The 15,552-nt window shown below is 52.7% G+C and overlaps 1 protein-coding gene across 1 annotated transcript in view; it reads left to right on the top strand.

Annotated features, from left to right (window-relative positions):
• Positions 1–13,162, top strand: part of ANP32A (acidic nuclear phosphoprotein 32 family member A) — a 38,157-nt gene extending 24,995 nt beyond the window's left edge. Inside the window, exons 2-7 of the mRNA XM_046007536.1 lie at positions 5,341–5,490; positions 5,690–5,812; positions 7,751–7,949; positions 9,089–9,186; positions 11,571–11,634; positions 11,903–13,162. Coding sequence (XP_045863492.1) covers positions 5,341–5,490; positions 5,690–5,812; positions 7,751–7,949; positions 9,089–9,186; positions 11,571–11,634; positions 11,903–11,964 — 696 coding nt within the window. The 3' untranslated portion in view covers positions 11,965–13,162. The remainder of the gene's footprint in view (positions 1–5,340; positions 5,491–5,689; positions 5,813–7,750; positions 7,950–9,088; positions 9,187–11,570; positions 11,635–11,902) is intronic.
• Positions 13,163–15,552: the final 2,390 nt, after the last annotated feature.

Here is a 15,552-nt window from a genome sequence, read left to right as displayed (position 1 = left end):
CGGTCTCTGTTTTAGGCCTGAGCTGTCCGTTTAAATCAGGGCCCCCTGATCATGGGCCTGTGTGACCTGTGCAGTCACACAGGGCCCTGGGCTTCAAAGGGCCCTCCCTTGGGTTTAATGCGGTGCTGTCGCTGTCTCTGGAATTCCTAACAGTTTTTGAGCAGTGGGCCTCAAATTTTCATTTTGAACGAAGTCTTGCCAACTATATAGCCGGTCCAGAATTTGATACAGTGCATCCCCTTTCTCGGTTTTTGTGGGTCCCTCCTGTCTTCTTTGAGCATGCCTGGCCTCTCTGGGCATTTAAAGAATGCACTCGGTCCCCCTGCTTCGGCCCGCTACCTGGCACCCTGCTCCAGTAGCTGTTTACCAGATGGCGGTCTCCTCCCAGCCGCCACCACACCCCTGCTGGCAAGGACCCCAACTGTGGCTCACGGCAGCCTCTGAGTCCCCAGCATGTTACTCTAAAACAATGTCACAGGTACACACTTTACGGAGGGAGGGGCTGCTTCTAGGCAAGAGGTCGGTGTACAGAGCACTGGGTCAGGTCAAGAGGAGTGTGCGCAGTTGGCCTGCCTCCTGGGGGACACATTGTCTAGAAGAGGTCAGGTTCATTCCCATCTGTGTGGGACTGATTACACTGTATGTTTCACAGCGGTTTGACTCACTGTGCAACACCTAGTGCTGTGTCTGGCACTGTAGCCGGGATGTTTGTTAAGCAGTTGCTCTGGTGTCCGCCCCCTGCTAGGCTGATTACGGGGGAAGGACAGTCCCTGACCTCTGGGAGGATCGGATGCTTAATACACGATTAAATGATTCATGTGGCAGCTGCCCTCAGTGCCCTGGGATGCTCGGAGCTGGGCGGGGGAAGGCTTCCTGGGGAGGGGGGCCTGAACGGCATTTGTGGTGCAAGGGTGAGACGTGGGGAGCCCTGCAGTTGGGGGAGGTAGGGAGGTGGCTAGTGAAGGGCCTCCTTAGGTCCGTTTAAGAACTTGGACTCTCCCCCACCCTTACCCCCAAGCGGCAGGAAGCCAGGAGGCATGTTTTCTAGGCTGGAGTTTGCACTTCGTGGGTTAAACAGATACCATTCTCCCCTTTCTGCGGAGCCAGAGCCTCAGAGCTCGGGGTGGAGTTGGGCTACTTGAATGTTCCAGTAGTCCAGTTGTCCCCGCTGTCACAGAAACCCCATTTGGAGGCAGAAACACACTTGGAGTGACTTAGATGACCGTGACCAGGACTGCGGTGTAGAGAATAGAGAGGAAATGATCGAATTTGAGAGAACTGTGAAGACAAGATTTCACAGTTTGGAAACAAGCAGCGGGCTGTTCCTTAGAGTAATAATGTGTTTGTGTTTATCACCGAGGGTTCCGCTCCCATTGGTGAGAAGCGATTGCTGTGTCCTTGCTTTGGGGACAAGTTTTTCAGGAAATACCGGAGCCCGGACAGTCTGATTCCTTGGGAAGCCTCATTGCCCCCATCCCGCCCCGACCTCTCAGTTGGGGCCGAGGATGAATATACAGACCCCTGGGGGGTGCTGACACCTGAGGGGTGAAGCATAGAGTCCCGAGTACTTCTTTCCATGGGTGTTTGAAAAGCTTCTGACACCAGCGGAGGAAGTCAGTGGTTGGGCTGGAGAGAGAGTAACCACATTCAGATATTTTTAAAGGGCCAGTGGAGTTGGGAGAGAATCTAAACCCAAAGTACAAATTTTCAGTTTAATTTTAACTTTGCACTTAGCTCACACCCAGGATTTGGCAGGGGGACGTGGACCTTAATTTTTTTTTTCCTTTTTTAAGCAGAACACACCCTGGATGTAAAAGGGACACGCTCTTTGCTTGGAAGGGTCTGCAGCGGCGTTCGCCGCACAGCCATTCGCCGCACAGCCAGGGAGGAAGTGGGTTGGGACTGGAGCAGGAGCTCGGAGTGGGTCTGAGGCGTGTTGGGGCTGGTTGCGGGTTTGGAAACATGTGAGCCTGTCCCAGAGCTCTAGGAAAGGGCAGCCTTCCACGGAGTCCGAGGGACAGGAGGGGGTGCATGGGATGACTCCAGGCTGTTGGGCTGGTGTTTTTGTTCTTTCCTGTTCAGTCCATTTCAGATACTTCACAGGGAGCTTACCTGCCATCTCCAAAGTGACAGTCACTCCCCAAAGCAGCAGTGGGTTTCCCCCTCGCAGTTTGGGCTTTTTGGTGATCTCAGAAGCCTCCAGGTCTAAGCCTTGCCCCTCTCTCACCTCTTTGATCTTGCCCCAAACACTGCTGAAACCCCCTGCCAGGAAGGAAATGCAAAAACTGGTGGGGGTCCCAGAGGCCCCATGGACCTGACCTGGAAGGGCCTCCTGGGACCAGACAGCAGGGGGCCTGCCCAAATGGCTGGGGAGGGGGGCTCTTCCTACTCCCCCAACGCCTCTCCACATCCTTGCTCCCTGGTTGCAGCCTCATCTGAATGAGGGCTGGCTTGGGGTTTGTTTTGGTTATGGAGGAAGTTTAGCGGCGGCGGGGACTGCTGGGACTGGCCCCCATCCTGCTGGTGGAACCCTTAGAAGAAGGGTGTCAGGGGAGCTTGGAGAGTTGAGGTGGTTCTGAGAGAACTTGCACCTCACAATTGGGAAGGTCTGAGAAACCATCAGGAGCCAGCACTGACCAGCGTGGTGCTGTCCATTCCTGGGACTTAAGGGTCAGTGGTTCTGGGGTGAGACGGGAGACTCCCCCCAGAGAGCGGTGGTGAGGAATAGGTGAGCTGGTGCAGGCGAAGCGCATTGAGGGTACCTGTTGAGGGCTCAGGAAAGATCTGATTGTTACTAGGAATAAAAACATTGGTGGTAGCAGCTTATGTATTGTCCTCGAGAGGAATGTCTCCACCGTTGGTCGTGGTGGTGGAAGTTGGGACTGGGACCCTGGGTCTGTCTGTAGAATTCCCAGGCAGCTTCCAGGGAAGAATTCCCCCGATTCCCAGCACCACCTCCCCCAATCTCTAAGACCTTCTTTTCCTTGGCTTATGGCTGTTAAGAGGAGAAGCCCTTGACCCGTCTGGAAAAAACCACACGTCTGAAATCTTTGAGGCTGGGCTGGAATCCCTTCTCATATTTGTCTTTCTCTGGTGGAGCTTCAAGAATCCGCAGCGCCTTCTGAAGACTGTGGGCCCTGTGGCTCCAGTACCGCAGAGGTGGGGGGCCTTCCCTCCCCCAGCACGGTGGCTCTCCCTCCGTTGGCCCTGCTCCCCTAAGGGCAGGCTTCCTGGCTCTACACTGATTTCCTGCCCTGGGGTAGAAGGCCTCATAGGATTTATTCCCAGCCGCTCTCGCCAGTGACCTTGAGAAGGTGGCTTGACCTGGACATCTGGCCTCTCCTGGGGACTGAGGGAGTGGAAAAGGACTTAATTTCTCCCATCCCAAATCCAAGGGAAAGGCGGGCCTTGGCGGCCAGTTCCTGGGCCCAGAATGGGTCAGCTCTGGGAAGGAGCTTCTGCGCCTGGCTTCAGCCCCTCCTGGCAAACTGTGCTGCTGTCCTGGGCTGAGCCTACCACCTCTCTGCACCAAGGAGGCGGAAGGCGGGGCAGAGGTGGGCTGAGAAGAAGCATGGCAAGCCCACTGCGGACTCTATTCCCCCAAGCTTCCCTCTGGGGACTGTGGCAAGCGGGTCGTCCCGGGCCCAGCAGGAAGGTCTAAGCAAATTGGTCCGCTTATCCAGGAGAAAAAAAGGCTCTGAGGGGCTGGCATGACCCTTTGGGCCATATGGAACTGCTATTGAGAAGAACTAGACTGTACTGTCTGATGCCATGTGACCCATCCGAGACAAGTAACATGTGGGTGGACGTCCCAGGCCGGCAGCATACCAGCCACCTGGATGCAGGTTTCCCTGAGGCTCTAGCGAGCAGGCAGGTGTCGAACACTGGGTGCAGCCAGGAGGAGTCACCGTTACGGGGCCTGCCGGCCCTGCGTGGCCAGGGAGCAGCTGGACTGCAGGACAGGAGTGGGTAACCACAGACCTCTGCCTGGAGGGCAGGACACCCTGGCCTCCCTTGCTGACTCCCCGGGGTCATTCAGGCCCCGGACTGGATCACTCTTTTCAGCTTGTCTCCCTCCCATCTGTCCTGGAGCCTAGAATCACCTTCAGCCACATCTGCCTTTTAGCAACCCAGTGAGACATGGCTTTTTTTTTTTTTTTTTTTTGTAAGATTTTTATTTATTTATTTGACAGGCAGAGAGGCAGGCAGAGAGAGGGGGAAGCAGGCTCCCTGCTGAGCAGAGAACCTGATGCGGGGCTCCATCCCAGGACCCTGAGATCATGACCTGAGCCGAAGGCAGAGGCTTTAACCCACTGAGCCACCCAGGCGCCCCGAGACATGGCTTTTTATCGGACTTTTACATGCCTAGAAAGGATTTGGACCCAAATTTGGGTAAGAATAGAAACGAGGAAAACATAACTACCCTGGCAACATCGCCTCCAGGGAGTTCTAAAGAAGGCATAGGGTCACAGAGGTGCTTCCCAAAGACCGACTTCTGTTCTTTGATGACCTCAGCCTGTCACTTTGGGGGGTTTCACGTCTACTCTCCGGGCCCTGTGAAGAGCAGGGCCTAGCGAGGCTCTACCTAATGTGGTAACTGTAAATAGTATCTTTTTACACTTAAATTAAGGAAAATGGAAAACTCGGTCCTTCGTTCTCCCCAGCCATGTTGCAGTGGCCAGTGACTCCTTTCATGGGCAGAGCAGGAGGCGTCCATCATTACAGGAAGTCCTGTGGCTGGTCTGCGGAATAGAGTCTGCTGCCCCTACCCTGGGCCAGGCCGTGCCGGTGACCATGGTGACAAGCACCAGACCTCGTGGGCGGGCTCTGGCGGGCAAGCTGGTGGGAGTGAGCGGCCGCGTGTGTCTGGGGACCCATCCGCACGCAGAGGGTCACAGGCGCACAGAGGTGGAGGAAGGTGGGGCCTGAGGATGGGAAGGAAGGTAGCTGGCCTGGGGAGGTGGACAGGCTGAGGCCATGGGGCCATGCGAGTGGCTGGTGCTGACGGGAAGCTGGAGACTGTGGTGGCTGATTTTTAACGGGAGTTTGGGAGGAGTGTGGCAGTGGGGTTGGAACGAGACCACCAGGGATTACTGAGTGTGTCACTGTGGTCCAGACCAAGCTCCTTTCCGGAGTATGTCCCCCCCCACAGCCCTCCCTGCCCTCGGTTCAGGTAGGGGTGGGGAGCCCGGGGTGGGTGTTGGCGGTGGCCTGCTCCTGGAGAGGCAGGTGGGTGCCACCAACACATCACACTGAAGCACCTGTCTCCCCGTCCTCCTGAGGAGGCCTGACCCCAGCCCCGAGTCCGCCCCTCCATTCCCTCTGGCCTTCCCTTTGCAGGTGAAAGAGCTTGTCCTGGACAACTGCCGGTCGATCGAAGGCAAAATTGAAGGCCTCACAGATGAATTCGAGGAACTGGAGTTCTTAAGTACAATCAACGTAGGCCTCACCTCAGTCGCAAACTTACCAAAGTTAAACAAACTTAAGAAGGTAAATAGGGTGTAGGAGTGTGTGTGGGCAGGGAGGAGGGGGTCGTTACTCTGTGCTTGGGGAGCGGAGCGGAACGGAGCGGGGAGCCGGGCGAGTGTGCTGACTTGCCCCTCACCTGTCTGCGGGGGGCGGAGCGCTCTGGGCCCTTGGCCTTCATTTTACCAGCTCTTTCCTCCTTTCCCCTCCCTGCCCTGTTTAGCTTGAACTAAGCGATAACAGAATCTCAGGGGGCCTGGAAGTATTGGCAGAAAAGTGTCCGAACCTCACGCATCTAAATTTAAGTGGCAACAAAATTAAAGACCTCAGCACAATAGAGCCACTGGTGAGTCATTTGGGTCCTTCCCCTCCACAGGGTGGGAGGTGGGAGGGATTGGTATCAGGGACTACTACTTTTACCTTTGTAGAGTGTTGTTTTTCTGTCGTTCCCCCGCCTCGCCCCATGTATCTTACTTCATTTGACTCTTGTCACGGGCCACAAGGTAGAGTTGGAGCTCATTTCTGCTTGGTCCGTAGAGAAACGGAAGCCTGGAGACACTCAGTGGCTTGAGCCAGGTCACACAGCCTGAGTGGCGGTCGGGGGGCAAGGGTGGGTTCTGACTCTCGCCTCGGTGCTTTCCTTCGTACAGCTTCTGCTCAGCTTTGGAAACCCAAGCTGTCATTTCTTAGAGCATGAGTCCTCGTCCCTCGTTGGGGAGGGAGGAACCATCGGGAATTCTGCTGCCCCTGGAGTTGGCCACTTGTTTTCTCCTCCAATGGCTGGCCTGAGGCTGGTACCTTCGAATGGTGGGACGGCGCCCTGGATGGCACGGATGGTATAGGATGAAAGCCTCAATGCCGGCCTTACTCTCTTGAGGGGCACAGAGGAGGGTGACTGACCCTGGGTCTCCAGTCCTCGGTGTGATGGTGACCGGGGCCTCATCTTCATACAGCTGAACCCGCCTCACTCTTCATGGATTTACTTGCCAGGAAGGGGCAAGGCTGGGTCAGAACAACAGTGTCTGCGTTACTGCGTCTGAAGGATTGTGTTCCCCTGATTTCAGCTGTGTCATTGATTAACAGCGTTCTTGAAACAGAAATAATGTTGCATCAGATGAGCACATTTGCTGTAAACATACACATAGGAACCGTCCCGCAAGCCACACACCTCAGAATAGGGCGAGGTCGTGAGGCTGTTTTGCCAGCTTTGCCGTATTAGGAGAAGTTGGGGCATCGCTCAGTTTGGGTTTGTAGGTTCTTGTGCACAGAGCACCCCTCACACTCTGGACGCTCGAGGGGCAGCTTGATGGGCCAGCATGGCAGAAGCTGGTCCTTCTTCGTTAAGCTCAGACTATTCCCGTCAGTGGCATGGAGGCCGCTAAGAGATACGCTTCCCATAGCCCTTCTTTTCAGGTCTTCCGCCGACCTCCTAGAGCAAAGCAAAACTATTTTGATCTACTTGGAAGCCCTGATTTAATGATTTCATAGGAAAATCTTTGAAGTTCTGTATATGTGTGTTTGGGGAGACAGGTATGGAGACCAAGTGTGTGTGTATATAAATCATTGTGATTCGGTTACCATTAAAGGTCAGACCTAGGCACACACAGACGCGCACACACAAAAACACACCCTATTCTCCCTGCACAGACCACGTGCGTTTCTGTAGCTTCTCCTTGGTGACCAGTGGGAGTGATGCGCTGTGCTCCCCTCTGTGGGATGAGAGGATGCTGGGGTCGTGTGTCGTCCCCAACCCCCCCCCACCCCCGGCCCAGACCACGCCCTCCCTGCCCTTGACCTGCTGAGAATGACTTCTCACTCCTCATATCTTGAGAGCTGCTGGACTAGTAATCACTTCTGCCTTATCAGGGCTGTGAGGATAAACTGAATCACTGCTACCTGGTATGCTGTGTTGATGGCCATCGTCCTCACCATCATTACTAATAGACCTCGTTAGTTTGTGCCACCTTTCCCGTTTCCCTCTGGCTCCCCAGTCACGGGGACAGCAGCAAAGCTCTTGGCTGGAGCCCCAGGGGGAGCCCCAGCTTAATTTGAAGCCAGTCACTGATGGGGCCAAAGCCGTACTTGCAGACTTTGTTGCCATTGGATGAGGCTTCACAGGCCCTAGGCGGGGCCTTCCAGTGGCGGGAACCGAGGTCCAACCACCAGTGACTAGGCTGGGCAGAGCAAAGCCATTTTCTCCAGCTGTTTCCCTGGGTTGTTTGCCCCCTCCCCTCCCGTCCTGCCACAGATCACTCACTGTTGAACTTCATCTTTCTGCTTGTAGAAAAAGTTAGAAAACCTCAAGAGCTTAGACCTTTTCAATTGTGAGGTAACCAACCTGAACGACTACCGAGAAAACGTGTTCAAGCTCCTCCCGCAGCTCACGTATCTCGATGGCTACGACCGGGACGACAAGGAGGCCCCCGACTCGGACGCCGAGGGCTATGTGGAGGGCCTGGATGACGATGAGGAGGATGAGGACGGTGGGTGCTGGGGGGGTGGACAGGGGCAGGCTGGTGGTCTCCTTTCCACAGCTGTGGAGGGAAGGGGGGGTGCTTTGTTAACCACGGTCCCTGATCTTGCTCACCGGGTACAGAACCGCAGAGAAGCATCCTGAGGCTACCTGATGGCATCGTAACGACTTGAGAAGCATCTAACACTGAACCCTCCCCTCAGGTTTTTCTTCTTTTTCCAGAGGCCCCTGGAATGAGATCCTATAGTATGCCCCTGGGCTCAGTTCCCACCCCCCAGTAGTGGGGAAGATGGGGTGTGTCCTGAGGGTCCCATTCATCTAGGTCTCCCTAGTGGAGAGGAGAGCAGGAGCTGGAGAGGGTGTGGAGCCCCCTGGTGGCTGTAGGACACAGGACCTGCAGGGTGCCGGTGCATGGGGGTAAGGGGGGGGCTGGGAGGTGGAGGAGGCTTGCCAGGGGCGTGCTGAGCACCCTGGTAGTGAGGTGAGGGTGAGTGTGAGCCAGCAGGGCCTACAGGGAGGAAGGAAGGAAGAAAAGAGAGGGCCACCTCCCGCTGTCCCCTTCGCATGTGCTAACACAGTGCAGCCTCCCTGGAGGGCTTCATGGCCACAGTAACCATGAGAAAGGAGACATTTGGCCCATAATTCACACACAAGATTTTTTGTTTTTCCTTGTTAGGTTGGAGTGTTTTGCAAGATACTCACACAGTGAGTGGGAAGGGCCCAGGTTTCTAGGCCCACCTCCATGGCTAACTTGATGAGTGACCTTGAACAAGTCACTTCTCCCCTCAAGGACTCAGATTTTCACCTTTAAAGCCAGGAGTTTGGTAGATGGTCTTTCCAAGTGAATCAGCATCTTGGCTTCTATAAGCCCTGTGACTTGGTCCTTTGATCCAGCAAGTTCTCTGTGGTCTCAGTCTCCACAAGGGATCTCTGCTTTTGTAAAACCTGGGAGGAGAGCTTGTCTTTTGGATTACTTCCGGATGTGTTGAGTCATATTGGAGCATCCCTGCTGTGGGCGCCGGTGGGTGTGAGAGGGTCCTGGGCCCCACCGAGGACCGTCCCGCCTGTGCAGGGCCCACGAGCCTGGGTTTGTGCTGTGAGGGAAACCAGCTCACCCCCAGTTCCCCTGTCCCCGTTTCTGCCACACAGAGGAAGAGTATGATGAAGATGCTCAGGTAGTGGAGGATGAGGAGGATGAAGAGGAGGAGGAGGAAGGAGAAGAGGAGGACGTGAGTGGAGAAGAGGAGGTAAGGGGCTGGGCAGGGGCGCCATCTCCGAGGGTCCAGCTGACTTACTGCCTCTTCGCAGTTGTATATTAATTCAGGTATTTACTCAGTGCTTAGAGTCTGCTAGGGAAAACCAAAGACTACCTTGAGCCAGAAGTAGGGTAAGACACTGCTGGGTGCCAAATGACAGTGACCAGGGTCCCTGGCGCATGTGGAAATAATGCTGTTATGCTGACACCCTGACTCGCCCCCAGTTTCTTAACAAGACCTATGCATGTCTGTGAGAGTTAATACAGCCCAGTCTGGGGGGTCGGGGGGGTGAGCCCAGCTCTGCCACTTGCTGGCTGTGTGTCCCTGGATACGTTCCTTAACCTTTCTGAGACTCTTTCCTCATCTGTCAGATAGGTATTGTTTTGCATCTGGGTTGTTAATAGGGATCGACTCAGTGAATTCTTAAGAGGATATAATAATTTGTAAGTAATAACTCGAGAACAGTGTTTGACCACTTACTGCTTTAGGCCTTTACACCCTTCAGGATTCTCGGTTCTGTGTGCTAGATCTTGTGTTTGGATGCTTGGAGTCTCCCTCTAGCAGATCATGTTCATGACTTGTTTGGAATTCTAAGTCAGCTCTGCTAATTACAAAGGTTAGACCTCGAGAGGCTTAAAGTGACAAGAGCACAAACAAGTTACATGCCTCTCTCCCAGCCCTCCACCCCCCCCCCACCCTGATTTGCTGTCTCTATCTATTAAGAGTGCAGACACCTGCCTGCCACACACAGACCCGCTTGGGCTGGATCTCCACCCACCCCCACGCTTGGGAGAGTCCAGTCAAGGCAAACAGAAAAAAGCCACTGTGATCAGCCTGGTTCCTGTCTTGTTCAGCTGCTGAGTTTCCCTTCTCCCTAAGTGTGGGCCACTAGGCTCAGTTCTAAAGAATATTGCACTTTTTTTTAAAAAAATAAAGACTTAGAGAAACAGGTCCCCCCAGGACAGGGCAGTAGGTCTGGTTGGCTAATGGATTTCTCATCTTGCACTTCCTGTCACAGGAGACACAGTGTGCAGGGGTTTCTTTGAGGGGTGGGGTGTTGGGGTTTTTTTTGTTGTGTTTTGTTTTTGTTGTTTTTGGTGTGTTTTTTTGTTTTGTTTTGTTTTTTGGTAATCTCATTGACCATCTGCAGAGTCCCAGTTTCTAGCGAAGGAGAGCTTATACACAGACCAAAAAAAAAAAAAAAAAGTCTTAGCAAACAGACTGATGAAAGAACTATTTGGTGACATTATAAAAGGATAATTCCCTTGACAAAAAGTCTATCACCAAGTTCTTTTTTTTTTTTAAAGATTTTATTTTATTGGGCACCTGGGTGACTCAGTGGGTTAAAGCCTCTGCCTTCGGCTCAGGTCATGATCTCAGGGTCCTGGGATCAAGCCTCACATCGGGCTCTCTGCTTGGGGGGGAGCCTGCTTCCCCTTCTCTCTCTGCCTGCCTCTCTGCCTACTTGTGATCTCTCTCTGTCAAATAAATAAAGAAAATCTTAAAAAAAAAAAAAGATTTTATTTTATTTATTTATTTGACAGAGATCACAAGTAGGCAGAGAGGTGGTGGGGGGGGAAGCAGGCTCCCCACCGAGCAGAGAGCCCGATGTGGGGCTCGATCACAGGACCCTGCGATCATGACCTGAGCTGAAGGCAGAGGCTTTAACCCACTGAGCCACCCAGGCGCCCCCACCAAGTTCTTTTTAAACAACGGGTTGCCTGATGCTTTAGGAATGGTGTTTGACCTGCAGACATTCGACTAGCGGGGGACTGTGGAACAGCATAAGGCGGTGGTCCTGTGTTGAGAATGAGTCTGCACACCTTGCTGACTCTGAAGGATCTGGGAATGCTATCCTTAGGGGGCCTTTGCCCTCCCCTCCAATGGATCCACGTGTGCAGAGTGGTAGACGGGCTGGGTAGGGCGAGGTTGAGCTTGCCCACGGAATCTGGATTTGCTAAAACTGGGGTCTTCCCTCGAAGGCAGAACTGTTCTGAAGCCAAACGAAAAGCTGGCTGGCTTTGCAGGACCGAGTTGGCGTGGGGAGCTTTTTCTCCGGAGAGCACACACGCAGGAAGGCGTGCCTGAGTTACAGGGACTCGGGGTCAGAAATTCTGAGCCTGGGTTTGCAGCTCCTGTGTGTGGTGCGGGTATTTTCTGGAGAAGGGGTTCCGGGCTTTGTCAGATTCTTGATGGGCTCCTTGAGGCAAAGGGACCTCTGCTCTGGATCCATCCTGAGGTGACAGGTTCTTGTGGGGCTCTGAGAGGCAGGGCAGCCTCCACTTTTTTGCTCCCACGGTCTAGGGAAGTGCCTTCCTCAGCATGTCCCTGGGCCGGAGGCACCCCTAATGTCCGCTGTCCATCTTCTCTCCTAGGAGGATGAAGAGGGTTATAACGACGGGGAAGTAGATGATGAAGAAGACGAAGAAGAAGTTGGTGGTATGGCAGCCTTTTTACTCTCGGCGGGTAGCGGCCTGGCCCCCTCATTTGGCAGAGTAGACTGCAAAGGCACAGGGGACCAAACCAAGGGTAGAACCCGCCCGCCTGAGGCTCCTGGGGCCTCCCTATCTTGGCAGATTCCCCGTCTCAGATTTGCCAGGGGCGGCAAAGCTTCCCAGATGCGTGGTCCCCTGGTTTCCCGGCAGGTGGGTTGAGTAAGAGGCAGGATCAATGTTTTAACCTAAATGCCTTTTCCTTCCTCTTCCAGAAGAAGAAAGGGGTCAGAAGCGAAAACGAGAACCTGAAGATGAGGGAGAAGATGACGACTAAGTGGAATAACCTATTTTGAAAAATTCCTATTGTGATTTGACTGTTTTTACCCATTACCACCCCCCCGAAATCCTGCCCCCCGAAACTTATTTTTTTCTGATTGTAACGTTGCTGTGGGAACGAGAGGGGAAAAGTGTACTGGGGGTTGTTGGGGGGGAGGGAGGGCGGGAGGGGGTGGAATAAAATACTATTTTTACTGCCACTCTTTATTTTTTTCCCCTACTTTTTCTTTGTGTCTGGTTTTGTCCCTATAAATGCAATAGCTGAGTACACACCGAGTGAGCATTTGTTCCTTACTCTCAAAGAGGACGGTTTGGAGGGCTCTCACACTTCCTGGTATTTCCCAAGTCTCTGGAATGGGTTGGAAGGTCATGGCTGGCCTCCGTTTTTGGTTTCTCAAAAGCCCGGGAGGGGCTGAGCACCAGCCGGCATCTTACCTCTTGTTCGGGTTCCCATGATTTCCTGCATTTCTTGGGCCTTCTAGAGGCATCCAACGCCCTGGTTTGTAAATAGCAACCGAAAGGCGTATTTTGGCACTGGCTGGGGGACATTCCCCGTCTCTCATTTCTTTCCTCCTTCACAGATGGTGGTGGGCTTTGCTCTCGGAAGAAGACTCTGAGGTCACTCTTCAGAGTTAGGAGGCAGAGAGCTGAAATCAGCAGGCTTAGGAGTTAGGAGTAAAATGGAGTTGGTTAATTCTAATTAAAAGAGAAGAAGCAAACCCTCAAACGTCAACCTCTTTAAAAGATTTAAAAAAACAAAACAACAAAAAAAAAACCTGTCCTATCTTGTTCTGTAAAATATTAGAACGCTTTGTTTTATGAAAATGACAAGAGAATTCCTCCACGTGTACTTCTGTGCTTAGACCATTTTTACAGACCTGAGCACAGGAGGCGCTGCTGCATGTCGGCTGGGTTTTTTTTTTCATACACCCGAGCACGGAAAAACTAACGCAAAATTGTATTTTCTTACCTAGTGGAAATCTGAAATGACTGCAAATTCCTGGTGAATGTACAGGTTTGCTTTCATGTCCCTCTTCTGGATTGCTTTAGAAGTGACATGTGATTTCCTAGCCCGTGTTTCATCTGTATAAAAGAACATCTGCACCGGTTTCTCTCCTCCCCCTCAGAAGAGCCAAACTTTTGAGTTTTATGTCTGTTTGTCATTGATAAATTTCAATAAATCTTTTTATACAATTTTTTTGGGGGTGGCTTCTTTGAGTCCAACAGGGTCCTCAGTCTTTCTAAGATGCATTCCAGATAAGCTGCTAGCTGATGGGGCGGGGGAGGGAAGCTTAGCACAGGTTATCTGATCAGATAGCTTCTTTCCAGGGCAGGTAACCTGATCCCTGAGTTTTGGATGCCTTGGCTCCCAAAACAGGGTTGGGTGGTGTGCTGTCCTCGTTGAGAGTTTCATCATCAGCATAAAAACGCAAAAAGATGTAAAGATACAAAAACTTACTCAAACACCAAAATGATCACCAAAAATTTTGTTAGGCCAATTTTGAGACCTTATTTTGAATTCTCTTTTACGGTTTTGTTCAGACTCTGGAGAAAGGACATGTGCTGGAAGATCTCAGGAACGTATAAAACAGACTTACTCCTTTTTGACTTACCGTGATGATGGTCATTTCTCTTATCTCTGAAGAGTTCAAAAGCCTGTGTCTTCAATGGCGATGTAGCAGTCTGTTCACTGTTCTGACTTGCTGAATGCTAACCACGTGGCTGGAGAAACATTTGGGTTATTTCCCACTTCTCACGACAGCGAGTGTTCTGATGTTACACATTTGTGGATTTTTTTAGTACAAATGCTTAAAAGTAGGGTCCTTGAACAAGAGTTGACATTGCTGAGGCTTAGGTGCAAGGTTCTGTGTTTTCCAGAAGGGCTTTACCAATGGACTGTGGTAGTGAATGCACATACACATACGTTCATTCTCAGCCCTACAGCCTTGAACCCCACAGCGGGGGCTAGTTCTGTGCGGCTCCCACAGAATAAGGTGCTTCTTGGGGGGAGAATGATGCACCGCATCTCCTGGGTGGTACCCTGGTACCTGCTGTCCTTTTCTTTGGCACGGACATCCTCTGGCTCTGGGTGTAGGATGAAGAGAAGGCTTCCCAGGGCCAGGTGCTGTGCTCTACCCTGGGGCGGCAAAGATGAGCCAGGAAAAGAACAGGGGTGGGGTGGAATCAAGAGACTGGCAGACTCAGCCCCTGACTCCTGTGGAGGCTTTAGGGTTTAGTCGACTGGTGGATGTGGACATAAGTGCTATAAAACATAATGGATGGTGATGAACAGGTTAATGCTGATGGGATTAAGAGAACAGGCTATCAGTCATACAACGCCTTCACATCAATCCTCGAGGAAAGGGATTGCTGTGCCCATTTTACAGATGAGGGAAACTGAAGTCAAGTGACAGGGAGGTAAGAAGCGATGGAGCCGGCCTGAAACCCGGTCTGTTGGGACCATTTCCATTTCATGAGTGGCAAGGAAGACGAGGAAGCTCAGTGCAAGGGGGAGAGGCAGGAAAAGCCGATCTATCGAACTGGCTGTGTACCTGGTGCCAGGCTTTATCTGCAGCATCTCATTCATTTTACAGAATCCTCACAGTCACCTAGGGAAATGCCATTCTCCTTGTTCTACCGGTGGCTCAGAGGGATCAGCCCAAGGTCCTGCAGCTGGAAAAGAGCAGCAAGCAGCACCAGTAATAAGCTATGGAGGTTTGCTTCCAGAGTCAGCCCTCTTTCCTTACCCCCAAGTGCCAGCAACCTCCTCCCCCAAGCTGGGACCACCCGTATGGGCCAGCCGTGTTCATGCAGTTCCTCCCCTCCACCATGAGGGTGCGGCAGGCAGATCTTGAGTGCTGGCATATACCATTGCATGGACCCTTGAGAGGGAAGGACTGTTAGAAATCACCCGGTCATCAATAGTCCCATTGGATGGAAGAGGAAACCAAAACCAGGGGGCGTGAGTGATGGGCCCAAGGTCACATGGCAAGGCAGTGGCAGACCCCAACCTGGAAAGCAGGACCCCTGTTCCCGGGCGGCTGTCTCAAACCCACAACGTCACTGTGGTCGCAGGGAGGCCCGCTACTATGGGAAGTAGGATAGCATCTCCCGGGAAGAAAAGCCGGGCCTTTGGCCGATAGGATGTAGCAAGTGCCACGGCGCATCGTGGGTTCCGTGTGGCTTTGGAGAGCATCCTATGTTTTTTAAAGATGCACGGTGTGTGTGTGTGTGTTGGTGGGCAGTGGGGGTGGCTTCCCCATTGTGTCTCCCGTTGATTATCCAGGGAACCCGTGCACATTTCCTGATGGAGAACAGTCCTTGGAAAGAGAATAATGACGGTGATGATTCTAGATTATGAGCTGCCCCGTGCCGTGCGCTTTATATCCATGGTCTCCCTGAATCCTTGCATAGATCTTGTAGAGTCAGAGTTCAAGGAGGAGACAACTAGCCCGGCTAGTCAGTGGCAGTTAAGCCTCAAACTTACATCCTGACATGAGAGACCCCATTCTTATCCACTGTGTTAAAAGAGCCAGGCATGAGGGAAGGGGTGGGGAGACGGTGATGAGCAGTTCCGTTTTTCTCA

The sequence above is a fragment of the Meles meles genome, chromosome 6, assembly GCF_922984935.1.
Source record: "Meles meles chromosome 6, mMelMel3.1 paternal haplotype, whole genome shotgun sequence".
In the NCBI taxonomy this organism is placed as follows: Eukaryota; Metazoa; Chordata; class Mammalia; order Carnivora; family Mustelidae; genus Meles; species Meles meles.
The sequence above is the reverse complement of the archived record's forward strand: the minus strand, read 5'-3'. Positions and strand labels throughout refer to the sequence as shown.